Genomic DNA, 22,488 nt, shown 5'->3' with positions numbered 1-22,488 from the left:
TGATACAAGATAAATTAAAATAAAACAGAATAAAAAACAAGGATAGAGCTTCCTAAGCGAATGACTTCCTTTCCCAAACCAAACTATAATGAACAGCAGAAAGTTACCAGAAAAGGCATTTTCTAAATTCAAACAATTATTAACTACAATTTTTGATCATGCAAGCTAATTAATGCATTGGGATTATGAATATAAAATTATTTATGCCCATTTAGCCGCCATTTGTTTTTTATGCAAACTATTCATTGATTTATACTTACGCTGCAGATTTTAATTTCTTGGCAAAAATGGGAGCAGGTAATGCTCAAGTGATTTAAACCAAATATTAACGGCAAATTCGTAAAATATTTGTAAAACATTGGCAAAAGATGTCTCATAAGAATTTTTGTTGAATAAAATAAAAAATGCTAATTCTACTTTTTTCTTTGATATAGCATAGAATTAGGTTTACAAATACTGTATCCATGTATATGTTCTATGACAATGTTTTAATTAACAATCATGTTAACAGCTTGCTTTATTTAATGAACATTAGGCAATTCTATTACTACTGCTTTCATTAAATTATCAGTAACTGAAAAATTTCCTTAGTTTAGAAGCCATGGGATTGATGCATATAATGCATGCGGCCTAGCAACTACCACAAATATTTTGTGGCAAATATTTTCAAGCCACAAAACTTATTACAATCATCTCAAAAGCTATCGGAAGATGACATTCATACATTAAACATCATAAAGAATAGAAAATGTACTAAGCAATTCTCCGTCAGAGCTGAAGACTTACGCTGGATTGAATTATTCTGCAAATTTGGAAAACATATAGAGCATGATTAGGAGTCGGATAAATTAAAGAAAATATTTTGCTTTATAGTACTGGAGTTCTTGCTTTTTTCTGGCAGAAAAAATCGCATTTTTTCTGGTTGAAAAAATCGCATTTTTTCTTTAGCTTTCTCATATGTTATAGGTAAAATCTCCTTTAAATTTGGAGTAATAAAAAAGGCATGAAATGTATTCACATACAGGGTATACATTCATTATAAATTACTGTTAAACGGCAACATAGATAAAATTACGGAATGTTTTAATGAAACTAAATATGGGTGTAAAAAAAGGTTGGGTAGCATTAAAATTTTGAGAATTCTAATTTACAATTATTCATATTTGATATTCTTTCTATCATACTGTAGTCATTTTATACAACATTTACGTACAGCTCTGAAGGAAAATAACTGCCACCCCTAAAGCATGCTCACAGCTAACCATTAAAATTCTTACTCACTGGACTTATATATAGTCCAAATTCCTGAATCCGGACGTGGGAGCTGAGCATGAAATCGAAAGATAAAGGCTTATTAATAAAAGTTGGTGAAATACGGTTGCATTACAGCTTATCATTTCTTTGATCTACTTAAAATGATATCTACTTAACAAACTGTAAAAACTTGAGACTCATAAAAGACAAATGTGATGTTAAAAAACGACAGACTCTACCTTAACAATATAAGAGTGTTGTATCACAGTACATCTCTGCAAGATAAATGTTTTTTTTTTTTTTTTTTTTTTTAACTATACCTGGCCTTTCTAAACAAAGATGAAAAGAGTACACAATGTGGGATATCAATATGTTATATTTTTCTCTCTTGGTTGCATTAAATATCTAGATCTGAAAGTGAATGTGTGCTAAATCAACTGGTGTAAGCAATATCATATAATGAGATATGTAAGAATTACTACTGATTCCACAGTGCTGTGATAGATTGCCCTCAATTACATTGGATGACTTACAAACAGTAGAACTTTTTCTCTTCCTCTCAGAAGTAACCAAATTTAATCACACGAAGTTTCAACAGCCTTACCAGCCAAATGATTTCAAGAAAGTTCCAAACCAATAAGTTTACGTTCATTCAGAGCAGGATTCTGAAGATATTAAAAATACAAGTTTCCTTTGGTTTGGGTAAAATATTACAAAACATTGGTAAAATGAATATTGTTTTGCAAATTTTCTTTGCTGCCAATAAAAAAAAATTATGCTCCGTATGTAATCCACAGATAGGTATTAAAAATAGGCTTGCATCTCCTGACAGTACATCTCTGAATCAGTTGGAGTTGTACTTCCTACCAATACATCTCAATAGCCCTTGAAGAGTTTTACTTTCTGATAATATACAGTAACTAAAGAGCACTTTAAGTTGTTCTTCTTATTTAGTTCTCAAGAGCTGTATTTTCTGAGAATGCAACACAACAGTACTTAGAGTTGTATTTACTGACAATGAAACTCTTAGTATTTATAAAGATTTACATACTGAGTAAACAATTCTATGGCACTGGTAGTTGAATTCCTTGAAAATATATAGGTAAGGTACTTATGCACTGATTTACAAGAAAAATTAAGGTAAAATTTCATCCACGTACCTATACAAAATCAAATAAATTTGTGGTTACAGGGGCTTTCTTATTCATTCTTTTAACAATTGATTAAGGGTAACACCTGTACAAAAAAAATCAATAACAGACAGCTCCATTTCTATAAAATCCTTTCTATTAAAAAGCAGTAATTAAAGCATAAAACATATTATATCCATACTTTGTAACCAGGTGATTTTTATACAACAGATGGCAATTATTCTTGAAGAAAATATTTCAAATGAAAAACTGCTTTTGCTTTACAGGTTCGAACCTGTGCCCTCGTAAGAAATATAATCCTACATCCAGTGCACGCAACTTCATTGTGTTAAGTGAGGTGCAAATCTAACTAAGACAACATAAGCATATGATTATTTCTTTGCAGGAAGGTAAATCAAATGCATAGAAATGTGTGAAAGTTATGAACTGCATGACAATTTGGGCAACAATGTCCTTTAGAACAATAGCAAAGGCTAATCACGTAAAGATACTAGCCACATAATTTTCAAAATTAAAGGTAAAACAGACCTTGGTTTAAAAGCCTGTACTTTTATTTTGTTAAAAGTTTCATCAGAATAATTATGCATAGTTCTTGTTTTCCACTTGATTTTCATTTCACCAGTTAACACCATTTTCGGATTCTTCTCCTCATCAACTATAGTCCATTTCTTTTAGCGATGCATATTTGCACCGACTCGCGGCGGTGCCCTTTTAGCTCGGAAAAGTTTCCGGATCGCTGATTGGTTGGACAAGATAATTCTAACCAATCAGCGATCAGGAAACTTTTCCGAGCTAAAAGGGCACCGCCGCGAGTCGGTGCAAATATGCATCGCTAAAAGAAATGGACTATATTTGATATCCTAAAACTTTTGCCAAAGCAAAATTTTGATTAAAGAGCAAATTAGGAGATATTGCAATTCAGATTTCATATATATCATTGCAATTATTTGTAATGAATTATTTCTACATAGGGAAAAAAATTTAGCAGAGCATGTGTGTGTAAAACTGGGATAATCATGGAAAGGAATCTAATAAAATATTCATTATAGAGCAGACACATTCTCTACAATATTGTCTCATTCTGATAAACATAACCAATGCAAGTTTCCATTGACATTTGACACTATATCATGATGCTAATCCTTCTGCCTTTCTATTAACTGGATATAATTAATGCTTTAAGAATAGATATAAAACAGATATTTTTCAGAATTATTATCTTCTAAGATTACAGCTTGGGAGAGTATTATTCTCTAAAATTCCCGGCAATTTCATCTCTAATAAATTAGATTAATTCATTTTTACTTTATCAAAGAAAATTAATTCCTATTTTCTCTTTTTTACAACGATAGCAAAGCTGAATAAAATTTGATAGAAGATAAAAATATATTCTGTAAGAGAGAGAGAGAGAGAGAGAGAGAGAGAGAGAGAGAGAGAGAGAGAGAGATGACCATAATAAAGCAAGATATTGATTGATAGTTTTATATTTTTTCAGTTATAGTATATGAAAAGAAACAGGTATGTACATTTCACAAATTCTATAATACTATGTGTGATATATATATATATATATATATATATATATATATATATATATATATATGCATATATATATATATACATATATATATATATATATGCATATATATATATATATATATATATATATATATATATATATATATATATGCATATATATATATATATATATATATATATATATATATATATATATATATATATATATATATATATATATATATATATATATATATATATACACAGCATATACATATATATATATATATTTTTGGGCTCAAGCCATGGCGTCCTGATGGAAGGTTCCTGTTTGGTAGCTTCCTTGGGTATAAGACTACTAAGATATTCCCAGAGAATTTAACCACAGGTTATCACAGAATTCTAACTTCTGGAGCGAGTATCTCAAAGGTTTCCCTTTAAGACATCGTAATACAACAGGGGACACGCATGTCTGGTCGTGCCACATAGCTATCTCCACCCCGAACAGAGTTAACGCTTCGGTGTGTAAGGGCTGAGAATAGCTGGGAGCCGTTCCACAGCTAATCTCACTCGTGGCTACTACTGATACTCGAGACGTAAACAAACGGACGCCATTGCTCTAATGACGTCACGCGCGTCTTTATCCTTTGTTTAGTAGCTGCCCTACTGAGACGGATTTTCCCTTGTGTGAACTTTATCGTTTTGCATCTTCGCTATGTCGTTACCTTCAGCCTCGCCTTCTTCTGGAAAGTTGAGTACAAGGTTCCAGTATTGTTTAATTAAGCTCTGGCCGTAAAGTAAATATTATTTCGCGAAATAATTGATGTTTTGTGGCAGAGCTGTGCCTCTACCGGACCCGCCATTTTATGGCGTCGTTGTTGTTTTGCATGTCTTATTTAGTTAGCCACAACAACGCTTCCGGCATTATATACTAATCGAATACATTAGTTTATTTAGTCTTCATAGCTAGGAACTTTTATATCGTGTTTAGACGCTTTTTATCGGTCATCGATTGACCTCATACCAGTCGGCTACTATAGCCCCCAGGCCAGGAGCCTATATACAAGTGTTCATGCATGATTTATCAGTGATCCTAGACTAAGTTATGAAGATAGTGGCATTATTATTTTACAATACTTTTGACTAGTGATGCAAATGTTTTCGCCTTCAGGGACCATATAGGGGATAGGCTAGTCAGTGATTCTTTCTAGCCTAACCTAACCTTAGGACCCCTATATGCTTCCTTCATCCCCTGCCTTGGCACTCCCTCTATTTAGCCTTGATCCCTTTTCTGAGTAAAGGGATTTATGGTCTAATAGAGTATTTTATCGCCTCTCAGTCCTCCCTAAAGGAATGAACCCCCTTTAGGATTGCGTCTGAGAGTGAGGTTAGGCTAGCCTACCTCTATGGCTAGGATAGTCTACGACTTTCCTGCGATAGCGATACGTCTTCTTCCTTGCCTAGTTCAGGACTTTTAGCCCTGATCTAGGCCGGGTTAGGAAGGTTTCTCTGTTCCATGCTGAAACTGTACTCTTGCACCGTTTTAGCTGATCAGCCTATTCTTAGGTTAGGGAGTGTCCTCTCTTCCCTTTGTGGCCGCTCTGGTACAGAAACCCTTCCTGGGAAGACCCCTCTCTTCTCCCTCCCCACCTATCTCTTGTATAGCCTAGCCTATGCTTAGGTTAGTTTATACTCATCTGTCCCCTGTCCTACAAATCCTCCTTAGGGTGGAAGAGTAGGACTACCCGAGCTTCCCTGTGCTGTCCGCTCTGGTACATATACCTTCATAGTGTCCTATAAGGTTAGTTACTAGTGTAGCTCTGCATAGGGGAGTCTCCCCCCCCCCCTCTTGGGTGTTCCCTAGTCCTCCCTTGGGCTACCTGCTCCCGGTCCCTAGTGACCCCTGCTTATGGATGCTAGAGCCTGTCTCTATCATGGGTACACCCCCTCAGGGAGGGGGAGGGATGTCTGGAACCCTGACGGTACTTCCTACATCCCTTCCTCCCTCCTCCTGTCTCTCTATCTATCCGGGTGCCGGTCTCTTGCCGCCTCTACTGCCGGCAATACCTGCCTCCCTCTTGGTGACTTCCCTACCCTTGCCCCCAGCCCCCCGTGTACCGAGGGACTGCCGGCTGCCGCCGGCTACTACCGGCGGCTCTCCTACTCCTATCTATTCGTCCGCTTGCCGGTCGATCTCCGGAGTGCCGGCATATACTGCCGGCAACCCGATACTACCTGTACCATCCTTACCCCAGTCACCAATCCGGCATCCTCCGGCTGCCGGAGCCGCCGCTCCCTGCCGGCGTGCCGCCGTTGTGCCGGCGGCCGCCATCCTGGTATCTAACTGACTTTGAAAATTGTCTGTTCTAATGCCAGAATCTATGCTGGAGCGAGCTCCGGCGTGCCGGCGGCTTGCCGGATGCACCGGAGGCGTCAAGAATACTTGCACCCCCTCTCTGTAGCTATCATAAGACTAGATAGCCCTACCTTGCAAATAGATAAGCTGCTTTGCTTCTAAGATCAGTACCTAGTACTGCTCTATTAGTGATCATGCTGTCTCTTTGCATTCTTCTATTTCCAGCATGCTATGTGCACCTTAGCGCGGCTGGTTGCCAGAAGCAGTTACCCTTAATGAGGCCTTCTGGCTCTTATCTGGGAACCGAATGAATTCGATCCCAACCTTGTCCTTGGCTTTCCATGGAGTTCCAATATAATGGGAATCCTAGGAAACTATATCCAATGATCTCGGTCATTTGGATTATCCCAGGACCAAGCCTATGGTAACCAGCCGGGCGAGATGCATGGAGCGTGTCTCCTTTACTGTTTCATTCTCTATGCATCACACCTTCCTTAAGTTAAAATTAATGATTAATATTAACTTAATTTAAGAGCCATTCCTATGGCTCCCCCATACTCATTTTCTCTTTCTTCCACAGGAGGAGCAGATGAAGTGCGATTTCGCCTACTGTGCTGTGAAACGCTCGCAGTTTTACGGACATACGGCGTGCAGGACTCACGCCCCTTGCTCAGACAAGAAAGGGGATTGGAAGTTCTGGAATCCACTGGAATGTACGGTCTGCCAGGCCTACCTAGTTGAGGCCTTCCATAACCCTCCCTCAGCGGAGGTTAGAGACATTGCTCGTGAGAAACTGCGCAAGTGGGTGCGTGGTTTTCAGAGAAATGCTACTGGACCGTACCTGGCCACCGAAGAACTGAGGTCCCTGTTGTTCCCTAAGGCCTCCCCTGACTCAGTGGTTCCAAAGGAAGCAATCCCCACTGTCCAAATTTCAGTGGAACCTGATGTGGTCATGGCTCAGTCCATGCACGAGTGTCGTTTGGATTCCGAGGATGATGAACGGATCTCTGACGTCTCGGAAGACACGGAGAAGACGCTTATGGCTCAAGGAGCCGAAGAGGACGAAGACAAGGTGGAATACACCGAGTCGGAGATTGGAGCTACTCCCTCGTCCATCCCTCCGCCTACTCCTACACCGACGGAATTGTCCCTTCCGTCTACCTCCTCGACCCCGGATCCTTCCTCTTCCACCCAAGAACTGATCCGACTGATTAGAGCTGTCATGGACGACAGACTGAAGGAGAACCAGGAGTCCATCAGGTCTATGATTGGATCCAGAGACACGAAGAAGATCTCGGTCAAGGATCTCCCAGCTTGCTCTCATGCCAACCCGTGGAGGTATGCAGAGCATATGGTTATTGCGACCGGCAGGATCTTTGTTAGTGACAAGATCGGCACGGTCCCGTTGGAAGATGTGGAGTTCTTCCCAAGCTTCGAGGCCTACCCGGACTGTTACGTCCGACTTCGTTCCGAACCTGCCTCGAAGGAGGAGACCGAACCTAAAGAAGAGATAGTGTTCGATCTCGCAAAGGCCCAGGCTATGCTAGCCTCCGCATTTAAGAGCAGGGGCTTTACCTGCTCTAAGCTTCCTGCCTTGAGCAAGAAGCATCCTACCTATGTCGCACCTGACACTGCGATTCTTCCATTTTTGGAAAAGGCCTTAGCTGCATGCCTTAAAGCGGCGGAAGAAGGGAAACCCTGCCCTGCACTGGAGGAGTGCAGACCCTTCTCCATCGTGACACCCCCTGACACTAGGCAATGGAAAGATGTCCAACATACTTTCGTCGTGGGTAGGCTCGATCCTGACGTCGCCGGACGTCAGTTTAATGAAGACCTCCCTAAGCTCAACGATCACCTCCTTCGCCGGGAACAAGACACGAAGGAGAGGCTTGCAGCTTCGCTTTCTCATCAAGTCCAACTTGAAGTAATGGCCTGTGACACAGCAGTACCTGATCACTACATGGTACTGGCCAAATCCCACTTACTCACGGTAATGAAGGACTTGTACCATTTCATAAAGGCTCGTAGAGCCTGTCGTGAATTCGTGTTTGTCGGTGCCACCGTGAAACACGAACCCCGGAGGCTGATTTCCTCCAACATCTGGGGAAAGCACCTGTTTCCTTCCGACCTCGTCAAGGAAATAACTGACAGAGCCGCCACGGAGAATAGGAACCTTCTCCACAAGTGGGGCATGTCCAGAAAAAGGAAAACCTCTCAGGACGATGGACCTCAGCCTAAGAGGAAACCTCAGAAGCCGAAACCCCAGCAACGTCAACAACGACGTCAGTTTCCGGGACCCGCTACCTCCCAAGTGGTTGCCCAACCACAACAGACCTTTCAATTGGTACCCCAACCGGTGTTGTCACAGTCACCGGTCTTCACCCCTGCCTTTGAGCAGCCATCCACTACCTTTCATGCCAGAGGTAGAGGCTCGTCCAGGGGTGCAAGCAGAGACGCCTCTCGTCGTCCCTCCAGAGGTAGAGGAGGAAAGGGAGCTAGCGGCCGAGGCAACAAGTCCTCGGGACACCAGAAGCAATGAAGTGCTTCCGGTGGGAGGAAGACTCCGCCAATTCCAGGATCGTTGGACCTTCGATCCTTGGGCACACAGCATCATCAAGAACAGTCTAGGCTGGAGTTGGGTGCAACCACCCCCAATCTTCCAGCGGTTCTTTCAACCATCAACCCCCATTCTGGAAGAATATGTTCTAGACCTCTTGAACAAGAAGGTGATAAGGAAGGTAAAGTCCACCAGGTTCCAAGGGAGACTGTTTTGCGTTCCCAAGAAGGACTCAGACAAGCTCAGAGTCATTCTGGACTTATCCCCCCTCAACAAGTTCATAGAGAACAACAAATTCAAGATGCTGACGCTTCAACAAATAAGGACCCTTCTGCCTCAAGGTTCCTACACGGTCTCTATAGACCTGGCGGATGCCTATTGGCACATTCCAATGAACCATCACGCTTCCTCCTACCTAGGATTTCGACTCCAAAGGAAAAGCTACGCCTTCCGGGCCATGCCATTCGGCCTCAATGTGGCCCCTCGGATCTTCACAAAGCTGGCGGATGCCATAGTACAACAGCTCCGCCTAAGAAACGTCCAGGTGATGGCCTACCTCGACGACTGGCTAGTCTGGGCTCCCTCGCCCGAAGAGTGTACAAAGTCTTGCGACGAAGTTACCCAGTACCTAGAACACCTGGGATTCAAGATCAACGAGAAGAAATCTCGCCTCTCTCCGGCTCAGAAGTTTCAGTGGTTGGGAATCCACTGGAATCTTCAGTCACACCGCCTTTCCATCCCCCAGAAGAAAAGGAAGGAAATAGCAGGGTCTGTCAAGCGACTACTGAAATCCAAACGCATTTCAAGACGACAGCAGGAACGAGTTCTAGGCTCTCTACAATTCGCCTCAGTGACAAACCCAGTGCCTCGTGCACAGCTAAAGGATGCCGCGGGAGTCTGGAGACGATCGGCATCCATCGCTCGAAGAGACCTCAAGAGACGGCTTCCAAACAGACTTCGACGCCTCCTAAAGCCGTGGTCGGAAGCAATGGCCCTGAAAAGGTCCATTCCTCTCCAACACCCTCCTCCATCACTCAACATCCACACGGATGCCTCACTGGAGGGCTGGGGAGGTCACTCCCACCTGAAACAAGCTCAAGGGACCTGGTCTCCACTATTCAAGACGTTCCACATAAACATCTTGGAGGCCATGGCGGTCCTTCTTACTCTGAAGAAGCTATCCCCGCCGCCCTCGATCCACATCCGTCTAACCCTAGACAACTCGGTGGTAGTTCGTTGTCTCAATCGCCAGGGCTCAAGATCGCCCCAGATAAATCAGGTGCTTCTCCCAATCTTCCGTCTGGCGGAGAAGAAGAAGTGGCACCTGTCTGCAGTTCACCTACAAGGATTCCGCAACGTGACAGCGGATGCTCTATCTCGGACAAACCCGATAGAGTCGGAATGGTCTCTAGACGCAAGATCATTCTCCTTCATCTCCCATCAAGTCCCAGAACTTCAGATAGATCTCTTTGCAACGAGCGACAACAATCAACTTCCTCTGTACGTAGCCCCGTACGAGGACCCCAAAGCAAAAGCGGTGGACGCCATGTCACTGGACTGGAACAGATGGTCGAAGATATACCTGTTCCCTCCCACCAACCTTCTGTTGAAAGTCCTCTCCAAACTGAGAACCTTCAAAGGGACAGCGGCCCTAGTGGCTCCCAAGTGGCCCCGGAGCAACTGGTACCCCCTGGTCCTGGAGCTGCAGCCCAAGCTGATCCCTCTCCCGGGCCCAGTTCTCTCTCAACAAGTACAGAAGTCGACTGTCTTCGCTTCATCATCGAAAATCAAGGACCTTCATCTCATGATTTTCTCTCCCTTGCCGCAAAGAAGAGGTTTGGGATCTCGAAGAAAAGTCTAGACTTCCTAGAGGAATACAAGACCGAATCCACGAGACGGCAATACGAATCATCCTGGAGGAAATGGGTCTCCTTTGTTAAAGCAAAAAATCCTAAAGAAATCACCATTGATTTCTGTATGTCCTTCTTCATTCACCTTCATGGACAAGGATTAGCAGCCAATACGATTTCAACTTGCAAATCGGCTTTGACTAGACCAATTCTATATGCTTTCCAAATTGATCTGTCCAACGACATCTTTAACAAACTGCCGAAAGCATGTGCTCGCCTACGCCCAGCACCCCCTCCGAAACCGATCTCCTGGTCACTAGACAAGGTGCTCCATTTCGCCTCCAACTTGGACAATGATTCATGCCCCCTCAAGGATCTGACTCAGAAAGTTATATTTTTATTTGCTCTCGCCTCGGGAGCTCGAGTCAGCGAAATAGTGGCATTATCAAGAGAAGAGGGACACATCCTGTTTGCTGATTCAGGAGAAGTGACCCTCTCCCCCGATCCGACGTTTCTCGCCAAAAATGAATTACCCACCAAAAGATGGGGCCCTTGGAGAATATGCCCCCTGAAGGAGGATGTCTCTCTATGTCCAGTAGAGAGTCTCAAGGTCTATCTTCGCAGAACTTCAAACTTTGGTGGAGGCCAACTCTTCAAAGGAGAAACATCGGGCAGCGACCTGTCACTGAAACAATTAAGAGCGAAAATCACCTACTTCATTCGCAGAGCGGATCCGAACAGTACACCCGCTGGTCATGATCCTAGAAAAGTGGCATCTTCTCTGAACTTCTTTCAGAGCATGGACTTCGAGAGCCTTAAGAACTTTACGGGCTGGAAGTCCTCGCGAGTTTTCTTTAAACATTATGCGAAACAAGTGCACGAAATCAAACATTTTGTGGTAGCCGCAGGTAGTGTTATGAAACCTGCACCTAACTCTGCGTAGAACAGTGAGTTACTTGGGACTCTAACTCTTCGGGTGCCTATGTTGACCCTCGAGTGATTCATAGTGATGTCTAAAAACACTTAGTGCTTTTATAACTGTTCTTATCCCAGGTGAAATGTCATAGTGTCACACAAGTGCCGCATGCCTTGAGCATGATGTGTTATTTAAAGACTTGCGTTCCTCGAGAACGAGTACCTACTAATCCTGAAATTCCCTTTCAGATTCAAGAGCAAGCCTTTATTTCTATGTACATTATTATTACTGTAAATGAACTTTACTTTTTGCTGTAAATTATTTAATTTCTGCATTGTGAAATAAAATTTCTATTTTATTACTTGTGCGTCTCTTTCAGCTCCTACTTACTATGAAATACATACTGTCATAGTTTTATTTATTCCTCCTTTCTTATGGTCATGAAGAATTTAAGATGTCTATTCCTAAATTATATTCACCTTGTCTCAGTAAGGTTCCTACACGAATACTTACTTCTGATAATCAGGAGATGAACCCTACACACAGTGCCCAACCACCACTGGCCTACTTCAGAATGTTCCTATACAAATATCAAACATTCTGCTTCATCTCTAAGCTCTTAAAAGCTCTTCTGTCAAGATGAATAGCCCTTCAATACCACTTTGACGTCGGCATAGCCCATGGGAACTTCCTACCAATGGGGGGCAGGATACTTCGTTCCTATGGTTCTTACCTAAGATTACTTTGCTATTTTGTCAATGCCTAGGCACTTAACTCTGGGGGAAAATCTACCACGATACATTGATTCTCTGGTACTCTTCCATCAGGACGCCATGGCTTGAGCCCAAAAAACGGATTTTGAGCGAAGCGAAAAATCTATTTTTGGGTGAGATAGCCATGGCGTCCTGATGGACCCTCCCTACTACTTCGTTCAGTTGTTCCCACCCTACACAATTGTATCATGGTGATGGGCAGCAACTGGCGCCAGGATAAAGACGCGCGTGACGTCATTAGAGCAATGGCGTCCGTTTGTTTACGTCTCGAGTATCAGTAGTAGCCACGAGTGAGATTAGCTGTGGAACGGCTCCCAGCTATTCTCAGCCCTTACACACCGAAGCGTTAACTCTGTTCGGGGTGGAGATAGCTATGTGGCACGACCAGACATGCGTGTCCCCTGTTGTATTACGATGTCTTAAAGGGAAACCTTTGAGATACTCGCTCCAGAAGTTAGAATTCTGTGATAACCTGTGGTTAAATTCTCTGGGAATATCTTAGTAGTCTTATACCCAAGGAAGCTACCAAACAGGAACCTTCCATCAGGACGCCATGGCTATCTCACCCAAAAATAGATTTTTCGCTTCGCTCAAAATCCGTTATATATAATGTACTTGCAATGAATAAACAATGTTTTAGAGGCGTCCAATCAAAGATAGTTTCTCTCCGAACAAACTGTCCTCCACACTGTATTAAATCGTAATTCCAAAACTCATTGTAAGCCTATATATATATATATATATATATATATATATATATATATATATATATATACGTATATATATATATATATATATATATATATATTTACATTTACGTGTGTATATATATATATATATATATATATATATATATATATATATATATATATATATAAATCTAAGCATACAGTTATTGTTAACCCACAATTCATAATTACCAAGTAGAACTGACAACATCCTAACTGAAAAGTGAGGAATTTAACTATGAAATTTTCCCTGTATGATGTTCCATTGATTTTAGGCTTTTTATTCTCAATAAACTACAGCCCTTAACTTTTTCGTTAAATATTCTGCGCTATTTTATAAGAATACTATCGCTATGTAACTGAATGAGATGTGATGAAATAATTCTATTTTCCATTCTAACAGTAATGACTTTTATCTCCTAAAACATAAAATAAAGTATTATATGCCGATTCATTGTAAAAAAATTAGTATGTATCTATCATAAATTGTTTTCTTGTGATGGAAAAAACGGACTCATTTTATGAAACTAATCTCCCTACATTTTGATGTACATTTGCAGAAAGTAGAAATAAAATCATTTGAATAATTGATCAGTTACTTTACAGTAATCTTATTTTACCTTGATTTACAGTAATGCCCCACCTTAAATGATATAAAATTAATCTTTCAACAAAACTACTTCTTACCTAAGACACTATATAGAATCGAACTTTTGCACTACTTTCATTATGATATTAGCAGAGTGTTTTAATTTCATATGATGATGCTGAAATGAATCTGTCACAGTCTTAGACTCAACTTTCCATGGACTAAAGATAAATCTAAAGAACACTCTAAAGGATTTCTGGCATTTAAATAGACAAATAAGGACAGGTGAAGTGCTGTGCCTTACTGGTGCTGGGTATTATGCAGTGTTACAAAATACTTTTGGAATGAGAGAGCATTCAAAAAGCTTTATCAATGACTAAATACTCAATTTTGCTAAAGAAATACAAATGCAAATTTTAGTAGATCATTACGATTCAGAGAGAGGAATAAGCAATGTTATGCAAGTTTTTTCTTATAAATATCTACAAAGCACTCTCCATTTTCCCGAGAATTACTTCGCCCTATTACAGTTTTATGGAGAGTGAATTGATTCAAGCTGTTGGTGAATGTATCTGAAAGAAATCTTTTTTGCCAAACCATGGTTACTGAACTTTCCATTTTCCAGCAATAGTGTCACACAGCAATTATTTACTTTATATGGACAGCTATTGTCATAAATTTTGCTTCAGAATCCAGAATTATTGAGCTGATATATGAAAATACTCTGAAGGAAATTTTTACATACACGGCAATTTTAGCTTTACATACATCCTACAAATTTGATCCAATAATAAGAAGAAAAATCTTGCTCTTTCACCTTAAACCTGTTAAGAAGTATGAGGAAAGAAATCTGCATCAAAACCTTCTACTACAAGCTGCTAGGAATATTCATTGAAATGGAATGTTCCATAAGCTTTAGTTGAAGCTTTTCATACAATGCTAAGAAATATTCTATATCAATAAACATTTTTACTTGAGGAAAATCTTTACATCTAATTTATCGCAAAACTTAAATATACAAGATACTTTTTTCGGAATGGATTAATAATTGCTATGAAACATTCAAACAATGGAAAGAATAAGGGCTGAATTGATCAGTAAGAATAAAAAAAAGGATTCAAAAACCTACATACAGTACACCCTTGTTTCAGTCTTCCTTTTACTAACTAAACTTTCTTGTTCTTGAGCATGTTACGTTTATTTGAGGCACGAACGCTCTCTTGTTTTATAATAACATTACAGGATCTTCATAATTACGTCTCATGGGAGAGTTTATTATTGAGTAGGCTCTTGAAATGTATAATAGACCCAGATTATAAAATCTCTTTTTTTCTCTTACCTAGGAATGAAATGCAAGAAAGATAAAAGCCCTAGTTTCAAGAAGTACTTACAGCCATAAGATGAGCAAAAATATATTTGTATTTAGGTGAAAAAATCTGAAGATCCATGACCATGAAACTGAAGCCATTACCTCTCGTAAATACCACAAGCTTGTGGTTGATGAAAAAGTTATTATGAGAAGGGTTTAAAAGAAATTAAATGTTATTTTGGAATCTTTACGGTGAATTACAAAATAGTAAAATCTTGAGCAAACTCATCAAAAGCTATCCCAATAACTAATAAAAATTGGTAAGAAACAGTTCATAAAATTTACAACAAATAATGTATTTGAAGTTGCTAATAATCCTAACTTTTCAGCCTGAATATAAGTAGTTCTGAGTGATTACTGAAGCAAAACTTTTTAAACATGGCCATCTGTAAACTTTCCAGACAAACACTAAGTGAAAAAATATGAAAAAAAATTTCTTATGATCTACACCTTTTCTTGGATGTGAACTGCTCTTTGGCTCTGTGAATTGAGTAGTTTGGATATTTACTAAAAAAAATTTATTGAAAGTTGGCAGTCAGGAAAAATAAAACTAAAAGCCTCCTGCAAAAATTGCAAAGGGAGGAAAGCGACACACTGAAAACGAAATCAAAAGAAATTACAAATGTGAAAGAAAAAACACTTGTGAGAACAACTTGTGTGGCTCATCAGTCATTTTCAACCATGAAAGAGTTTAACAATGTAAAGTGCTGGATTTTTTGTATGCTGTTCAGTGCTAAGTAATATTCTATGAAGACAATGAAAATAAATGACAACATCTGTGTGTTACAACACATCATTATAAGAACTATATTCCTGTGAGATAAGGCAACCTAAGACAGCAGTGGTGAGTGAGTGGTGAGGAAAATCACCCAAAATAAATGAGACCAATTGATACCAGCAATGAATGGCTTTTAAGGTCTGGAATCCACATACACTTGCAGAGAATAAGAAACCCACATGAATCCAAACATTATAGATGTGGCAAGAGTAACTCCATTGCCATACCTGATTAAAAGGGGGCATGGCGGAAAGCTGATACAACCTTATACATATGCTCTATCTTCATAAATCCGAGTTTTTCTGGAAAAGGCTGCCAACGGGAACCTACGTCTCTAAGGAAGAGAGAAGTTCTAAAGGGTACAATGCATCCTAAGTATATATTTTCCAGTGAATGAAATAGTTTTAGTTTTGTTGATGAAAACAGAAAGAGTCTGGTGCCTTACTCCATGGCTAAAAACGCAAATTATCATGATGATCGAACAGTATCTCTTGCTAATGAATTGCACTGCACTTTTAAAATCCACACCAACATTTGCCAGGATTTATAATAGTTATAAACCCATATGTTAGGTCTGGAAACTTTACGTTCTGAAGGTCATCTGTTACTTATGAATGTTGTATAGTATGCAAGTGTTGCTGATGTCCCGACTGCCCAACCTCATGATGGTTTGGGGTCAACGAGCCCTGAAAGAACAAACCTAGAGGAGAGTTCATAGATAACCATGATTAAAAGAAGAGCACATCACTGATTTACAAGTAATATAATAAAGCTTAAGTTGCTTATGAAGCGAGGATGTCTAGAGCTTTTATTCACTTTCCAGCTACGAGTAATTCACACACGTTCATCCCACTTAATCATATCAAGTCCTTCAATTTTATGAATGCTGAAATAAAAAAAGTGGAGAGTGCATTAAATGAAAAATGTAGCAGAAAAGGTGCAGAGGATACCAAATGGAAATGAAATTGAGTAAAATTAGTAGGTTTTAGCTGCAAATTGAGTTCATTACTCTCTTTATGAGGTCAAACTTTAGACCAAGTTCTCAGTTGAAATAGAAATTGGGATAAATGAGTAATGCCTATTTCAAGTGGCACTAGGGGATGCTTAGCAAAGCTTTGAAGAACAGTAGCCATGTACAGTTGCTGACTGTCACATCCATTCAAAAGTTCAAGGCTTTCCATGCAGTTGTTCATGAAAAATGAAATGTTTTAATGTAATGGAGTAGGTTTCATCTTTTTCCTTTGTTAATTGAACTGATAAAAAGTCAACTTAGGATTGCAAATGATATCTAACAAGAGCTAACCTTAAGAAAAGATAAGTATAAGCTATGAGTTTTCTTTATAAATCTAGAGCTAAATTTAATATGATTTTATAGTAACATCTTTGGTATGAAGTATTTTGATATTTATAATGTGTTACTATTCAAGTTTCTTAAGATGGTAATATTTTCCATGATCTGGGAGATTTTCAATTCAAGAACTGTTTAATACCAACAGCTACTATAACACATAATTTACCTTGACCTTATAAGCAAGATAGGGTCCAATTTCTATAAACCTCCACTGATGATCATATAGTTTCTGTCTCCGGAAGCTTAGTATGTCAATGTTACCCTTAAAAATGAAAAAATCTACAATTTTCTCTCCTTTAAATATACTAATGCCTCTAGTATAATAATGAGAGCAAATAGCATCTACTAACAATAAATGCTGCACATATCGTATTCCCTTTTCAGTTTCAATTCAATTTGGTAGTGTAAAATTGTGCCCTTAAGAACATCAGGTTTTTTTAGTTGTTATAAGTTGCTGTCTCCCGCATCACTTCATAGATTGTGTATTTCTGAAGGGACTAAATGATGATTTGGAGAATTAATATGAGGAGTGAGAAGGGCCTGTGGTTTCTCTTTAGAAAAGTATGTTTCATGGTTGCTGATAAGATTAAAAGTTCAGAACATAAATGAAAGTAACTTTTAGTTCAAAAGGAAATCCAAAGAAGAATAGGCTAATTAATTATTGAATGGATAATGACAATAATGCCATTCTAGCCTCTGGTTCTGCTACAGTCCTAAGAAGTCTAGTTTTCGTAGTCATGAGTTTCTCTTCCGGAATCTCAAAAGGCCCAGAAGTCTTTGATTAAAGAGAATTTTTTAGGCCTAACCTGCCCTGTTTCAAACCTTAGCCTCACTCCTCAAGTGGTACCTGGTGATTCTAGTGCACCATTCACAAAGGATTCCGAAGGTACACGGCAGATTCAAGATTTAAAATCATTATTAATTTTAGGTCCTTTTGCTGTGAAACCTTTGCATTCCCGTATTTCTAGCCACTCTTTTAGAAAACTATATTAAAAAGCACAAGATCAAGATGATATCATACATGCGTCAATGACCTTAGATGTCAGGATGCCTGAAAACCTTAAATCAATCAATCAATCAATCACAATAATCTTCCTCTCGCTACAGCAAGCGATTCAAAACAACCGCTTATTCCTTATGTGCAGAGATAGTAGTCTTGATTATAATATTTCTCCTCTTGATGAAATAAGCCACACTAAATAAACTTTTATTTCATACATAAATAGAGTGGCAAATCATAAATTCCCTTATCTCAAAATGTTTTCTTTGTTAATCACTTTGTTACATATTTACTAAAATTGTTAGGTTGCATCATGTTTCAATTGGCAGTGCAAATCATTTGCTTACAAGCTCAGTCAATAGCTCATTAACGGTAAATGTAAGGACTCATTCCTCAATTGCCAAACGAAGTCCCTTTAAACAAATGTGCATTAGTTACCATATAAGGTATTATTATCATCATTATTTTCATCATTACTTGCCAAGCTACAACCCTAGTTGGCACAGCAGGATGGTATAGCCCAAGGGCTCAAACAGGGAAAATATCCCAATAGGAAAGGAAATAAATAAACTGCAAGAGAAATACAGTAATTAACTACCAAAATGAAATATTTCAAGAGTAACAACATTAGAATAAATATTTCATATATAAACTATAAAAACTTGAAAAAACAAGAGGAATAGAAATAAGATAGAACAGTGTGATTGAGTGTACCCTGAAACAAAAGATCTCTATCCCAATTAAGTGGAAGACCATGGTACAGAGGTTATGGCACTACCCGAGACTAGAAAACAATTGTTTGATTTTGGAGTGTCCTTCTCCTAGAAGAACTGCTTACCATAGCTGAAGATTCTCCTCTACCCTTACCAAGAGGAAAATAGCCACTGAACAATTACACTGCAGTAGTTAACGCCTTAAGCAAAGAAGTATTGTTTGGTGATCTCAGTGTTGTCACGTATATGAGGACACAGGAGAATATGTAAAGAATAGGCCAGACTATTTGGTGTATGAGTAGGCAAAGAGAAAATGAGACGTAACCAGAGAGAACGATCCAGTGTAGTACTGTCTGGCCAGTCAAAGGACCCAATAAAAGAAACCCTGGTACAACCCAGGAACATAAGTGGTGGACTACCCTTAAATCTGCACTTTGGAGTAGATGCAACAGTTCCTCCTTTACTTAAACAAGATGGCTCTGTGACTAACTGTCCAAAGCAAAAGGCCACTCTTTTGGCTGATGTCTTTGACAGTAAACAGAGTAATGAGAAACTTGATCTTCCTCATTCTTGTTTTCCTGAGACTAAACTAAGTAGTTTAGCTTTTTAATCTCGTGAAATTAAAGCTCTCTTGATGGACCTTGATGCTTATGAAGATGTAGACCCAAATGGTATTTTTACTTTGGTTTTTATAAAGACTGCAGATTTCTTAGCTCCAAAGTTATCTGTTATTTTGCGCAAGATAGCAAGATGAGGAGCTTTTAGCACTTGCTGGAGAGTGGGTAACATTACTCCACTATGTAAATGTGTTTGTGGTAGCTCAAGTTCAACTGATTACCGCCCAATTTCCATAACTCCCATATTGTCTAAAGTTTTTCAACTTCTTTTGGGAAAATGTCTTGATAGATTTGTTGAAGGTAATCATCTGTTCCCTAGTTTGCAATTTGGTTTTCCTGAAGGCCTTGGAGCAAGTGATGCCCTTCTTACAATCTCCAATGCTGTACAGAAATCCCTTGATTGTGGTCAAGAAGTTCGTATGATTGGCCTTGATTTTAATGCTGCCTTTGACCGTGTTAATCATGAGGCCCTTGTTTTCAAACTCAAACAGTTGGGTGGGTGGGTCATTTCTTAGCATCTTTACTGAATTTTTAAGTAACAGAATGTGATATCTAGTGTTCCTCAGGGTAGTGTTCTTGGCCCATCACTTTTCATACTATACACACATGACATGTGATTTAGCCTGGAAAACAAGCTTATTGCATATGCAGATGATACTACACTCTTTGCATCAATTCCATCTCCTGAATGTGGATCAGATAGCTGAATCCCTTAATAGAGATCTAGCTAAAATTAGGGCATGGTGCAAATTATGGGGCATGAAGTTGAATCCTAACAAAACTCAGAGTACAGTATGATTGTAAGTAGATCAAGGACAGTGACTCCCCAACATCCAGATCTCAGCATTGATAATGTTTCTTTAACTCTGTATGACTCTTTTAAAATTTCAAGTGTGATTCTCGACAGCAAATTTACTTTTGAGAAACACATTAGGTCTGAGACTTCTTCAATTCCACAAAAGATTGGGTTATTGAGAAAGTCTTTTACGATTTTCGGTGATCAATCTATTGTGAAGAAGTGTTTTAATTCTTTCATTCTATCTTGTTTCAAGTATTGTTCTCCTGTCTGGTCTTCAGCTGCTGATTCTCATCTTAATTTGTTTGACAGGAACTTAGGGTCTATTAAATTTCTTATTCCTGATCTAGATATTAATCTCTGGCTGTCGTTCAATTACCTAGTTCGTTGTGCATGTTGCATAAGATTTTTCATAATTATGATTATCCTTTACATTCAGATTTCCCCGGACAATTCCATCCTGTTCTTAATACTAGGCATGCAGTTAATTCTAATAGTCAGGCCTTCTCCATCAGGAGGCTCAACACTACACAGTATTCTAGAAGTTTTATTCAGCTGTGACTAAGTTGTGGAATGATCTTCCTAATCTGGTAGTTGAAATGGTAGAACTTCAAAAGTTCAAAGATGCAGCAAATGTATTTATGTTGACCAGGCTGACATGAGTCTTTTTATAGTTTTTATATGATATATCTGTTTTGATGTTGTTACCGTTTTTTTTAAATATCTTAATTTTTATTTTTTCTCATATCGTTTATTTCCTTAACTCACTTGGCTATTTTTCCCTATTGGAGCACTTGGGGTTATAGCCTCTTGCTCTTACAACTAGGGTTGTAGCTTAGCTAATAATAACAATAATAGCAGTACTGTAGTATCTAAATGGGTGACTGGTGCCAGGCCCACCTACTACCTTTAACAAACATAACAATAAAAGATTAATATCTAAGAAAATCCTTCAAATAAAGAAGCTAATGATAAAAGATGTAGAAGAACCAGAATAAGATGTAGCATATCCTTTAAGTTTTTAAAACTGCTTATTTCTGAGATGTCCAAATCCAATAAATTACCCGAGTTATATTATGAGATTGATTGTTATTCTGAATTGTCAGGAATGACTCCTTACCAGACAAATTATACGTTTCAATTTTTGCAGCATTTTTGGTAGAATCAATTAATTTTTATTCAAAATTACAGAGAAAGGTTGGTATCTCACGTTATTGTTTAGTGTTGAAGCCTTCTGCCCACAAAGAACAAATCAATTACCCAGTCTAGTTCTGGATTACTATCTGATTATCATTTAAAATTTTGTATGTACAGTATTTGGTGCAATAAGATAAACATTTAACGTCAGGGGAAGTTCACAAAAATAAACAGAATGATAATACTGTTCTTTTTTAATTCTACACATATCTGATGCTCATATACTGTATATGCTCACCCTTCTCTCCACTGGCTAGTGGCACCAAGAGGACAGCGGAATTATATCCACTTTGAAACTGAAGAAGGCGATACGATATGCACAGCGTGTTATTGTCGATAGACACTAGTTGGTCTTATTACTTTACTAGAGGCATTATTAGTATATTGGAATTGAAGAACACAGAATTTGTTTCCATTCTTAAAGGGTAATGTCGACATACCCAACTTCTAGAAACAGAAGCAATATAAACATCAAGCGAGTATACAAAGAGCAAATTCTATTATCAAAACTCCATTTTTTAGGTCTACGACAGTCTATATCTGATGAGGTTATGAGGAATTCCACCACGAGATGGTTTCTCAAAGTTTTAAAAGTAACATAGCTCAGACTGGTATGGTGCATTAAATTTACCTTTACAATAGAAGTAAACAATAAACAAGAGAACCTGTACGGGTATGGTGCATTAATTTTACCTTTACAGTAGTTGTAAATAATAAATAAGAGAACCTGTAGTATGAACAAGAAGCACAGTACCTACAACATAAGCAATCAGGGGTCTGAAAAAATACACATGTAAAATTTCAGTTCCTTTTAAATGATGCAAGCAAGGAAGATAGAATGGTTTTGTTTACCAGACAATAAGCACTGCTAGTAGGAAATATTACAAGTTAACTATTTTCACATTTATAAATCTATAGTCCCATGTACACAAAAGTATGTATGGAGCACAAACACTATCAAAAAGGGTACAAATG

General features: G+C 38.8%; 1 protein-coding gene across 4 annotated transcripts in view; it reads right to left on the bottom strand.

Moving 5' to 3' along the window:
• Positions 1 to 22,488, bottom strand: part of LOC137616722 (sodium- and chloride-dependent transporter XTRP3A) — a 190,956-nt gene that overhangs the window by 3,802 nt on the left and 164,666 nt on the right. For 2 of the 4 annotated variants that reach the window (XM_068346723.1, XM_068346726.1), the window contains exon 10: positions 1,282 to 1,324. The exons of the other annotated variants lie outside the window; for them this stretch is intronic. In XM_068346723.1, coding sequence (XP_068202824.1) covers positions 1,282 to 1,324 — 43 coding nt within the window. The remainder of the gene's footprint in view (positions 1 to 1,281; positions 1,325 to 22,488) is intronic. 4 annotated transcript variants of the gene reach the window in all.

The sequence above is a fragment of the Palaemon carinicauda genome, chromosome 22 (assembly GCF_036898095.1).
Source record: "Palaemon carinicauda isolate YSFRI2023 chromosome 22, ASM3689809v2, whole genome shotgun sequence".
NCBI classification, from domain to species: domain Eukaryota; kingdom Metazoa; phylum Arthropoda; class Malacostraca; order Decapoda; family Palaemonidae; genus Palaemon; species Palaemon carinicauda.
Note: the sequence above shows the minus strand (reverse complement) of the source record. Positions and strands in the feature narration are given on the sequence as shown.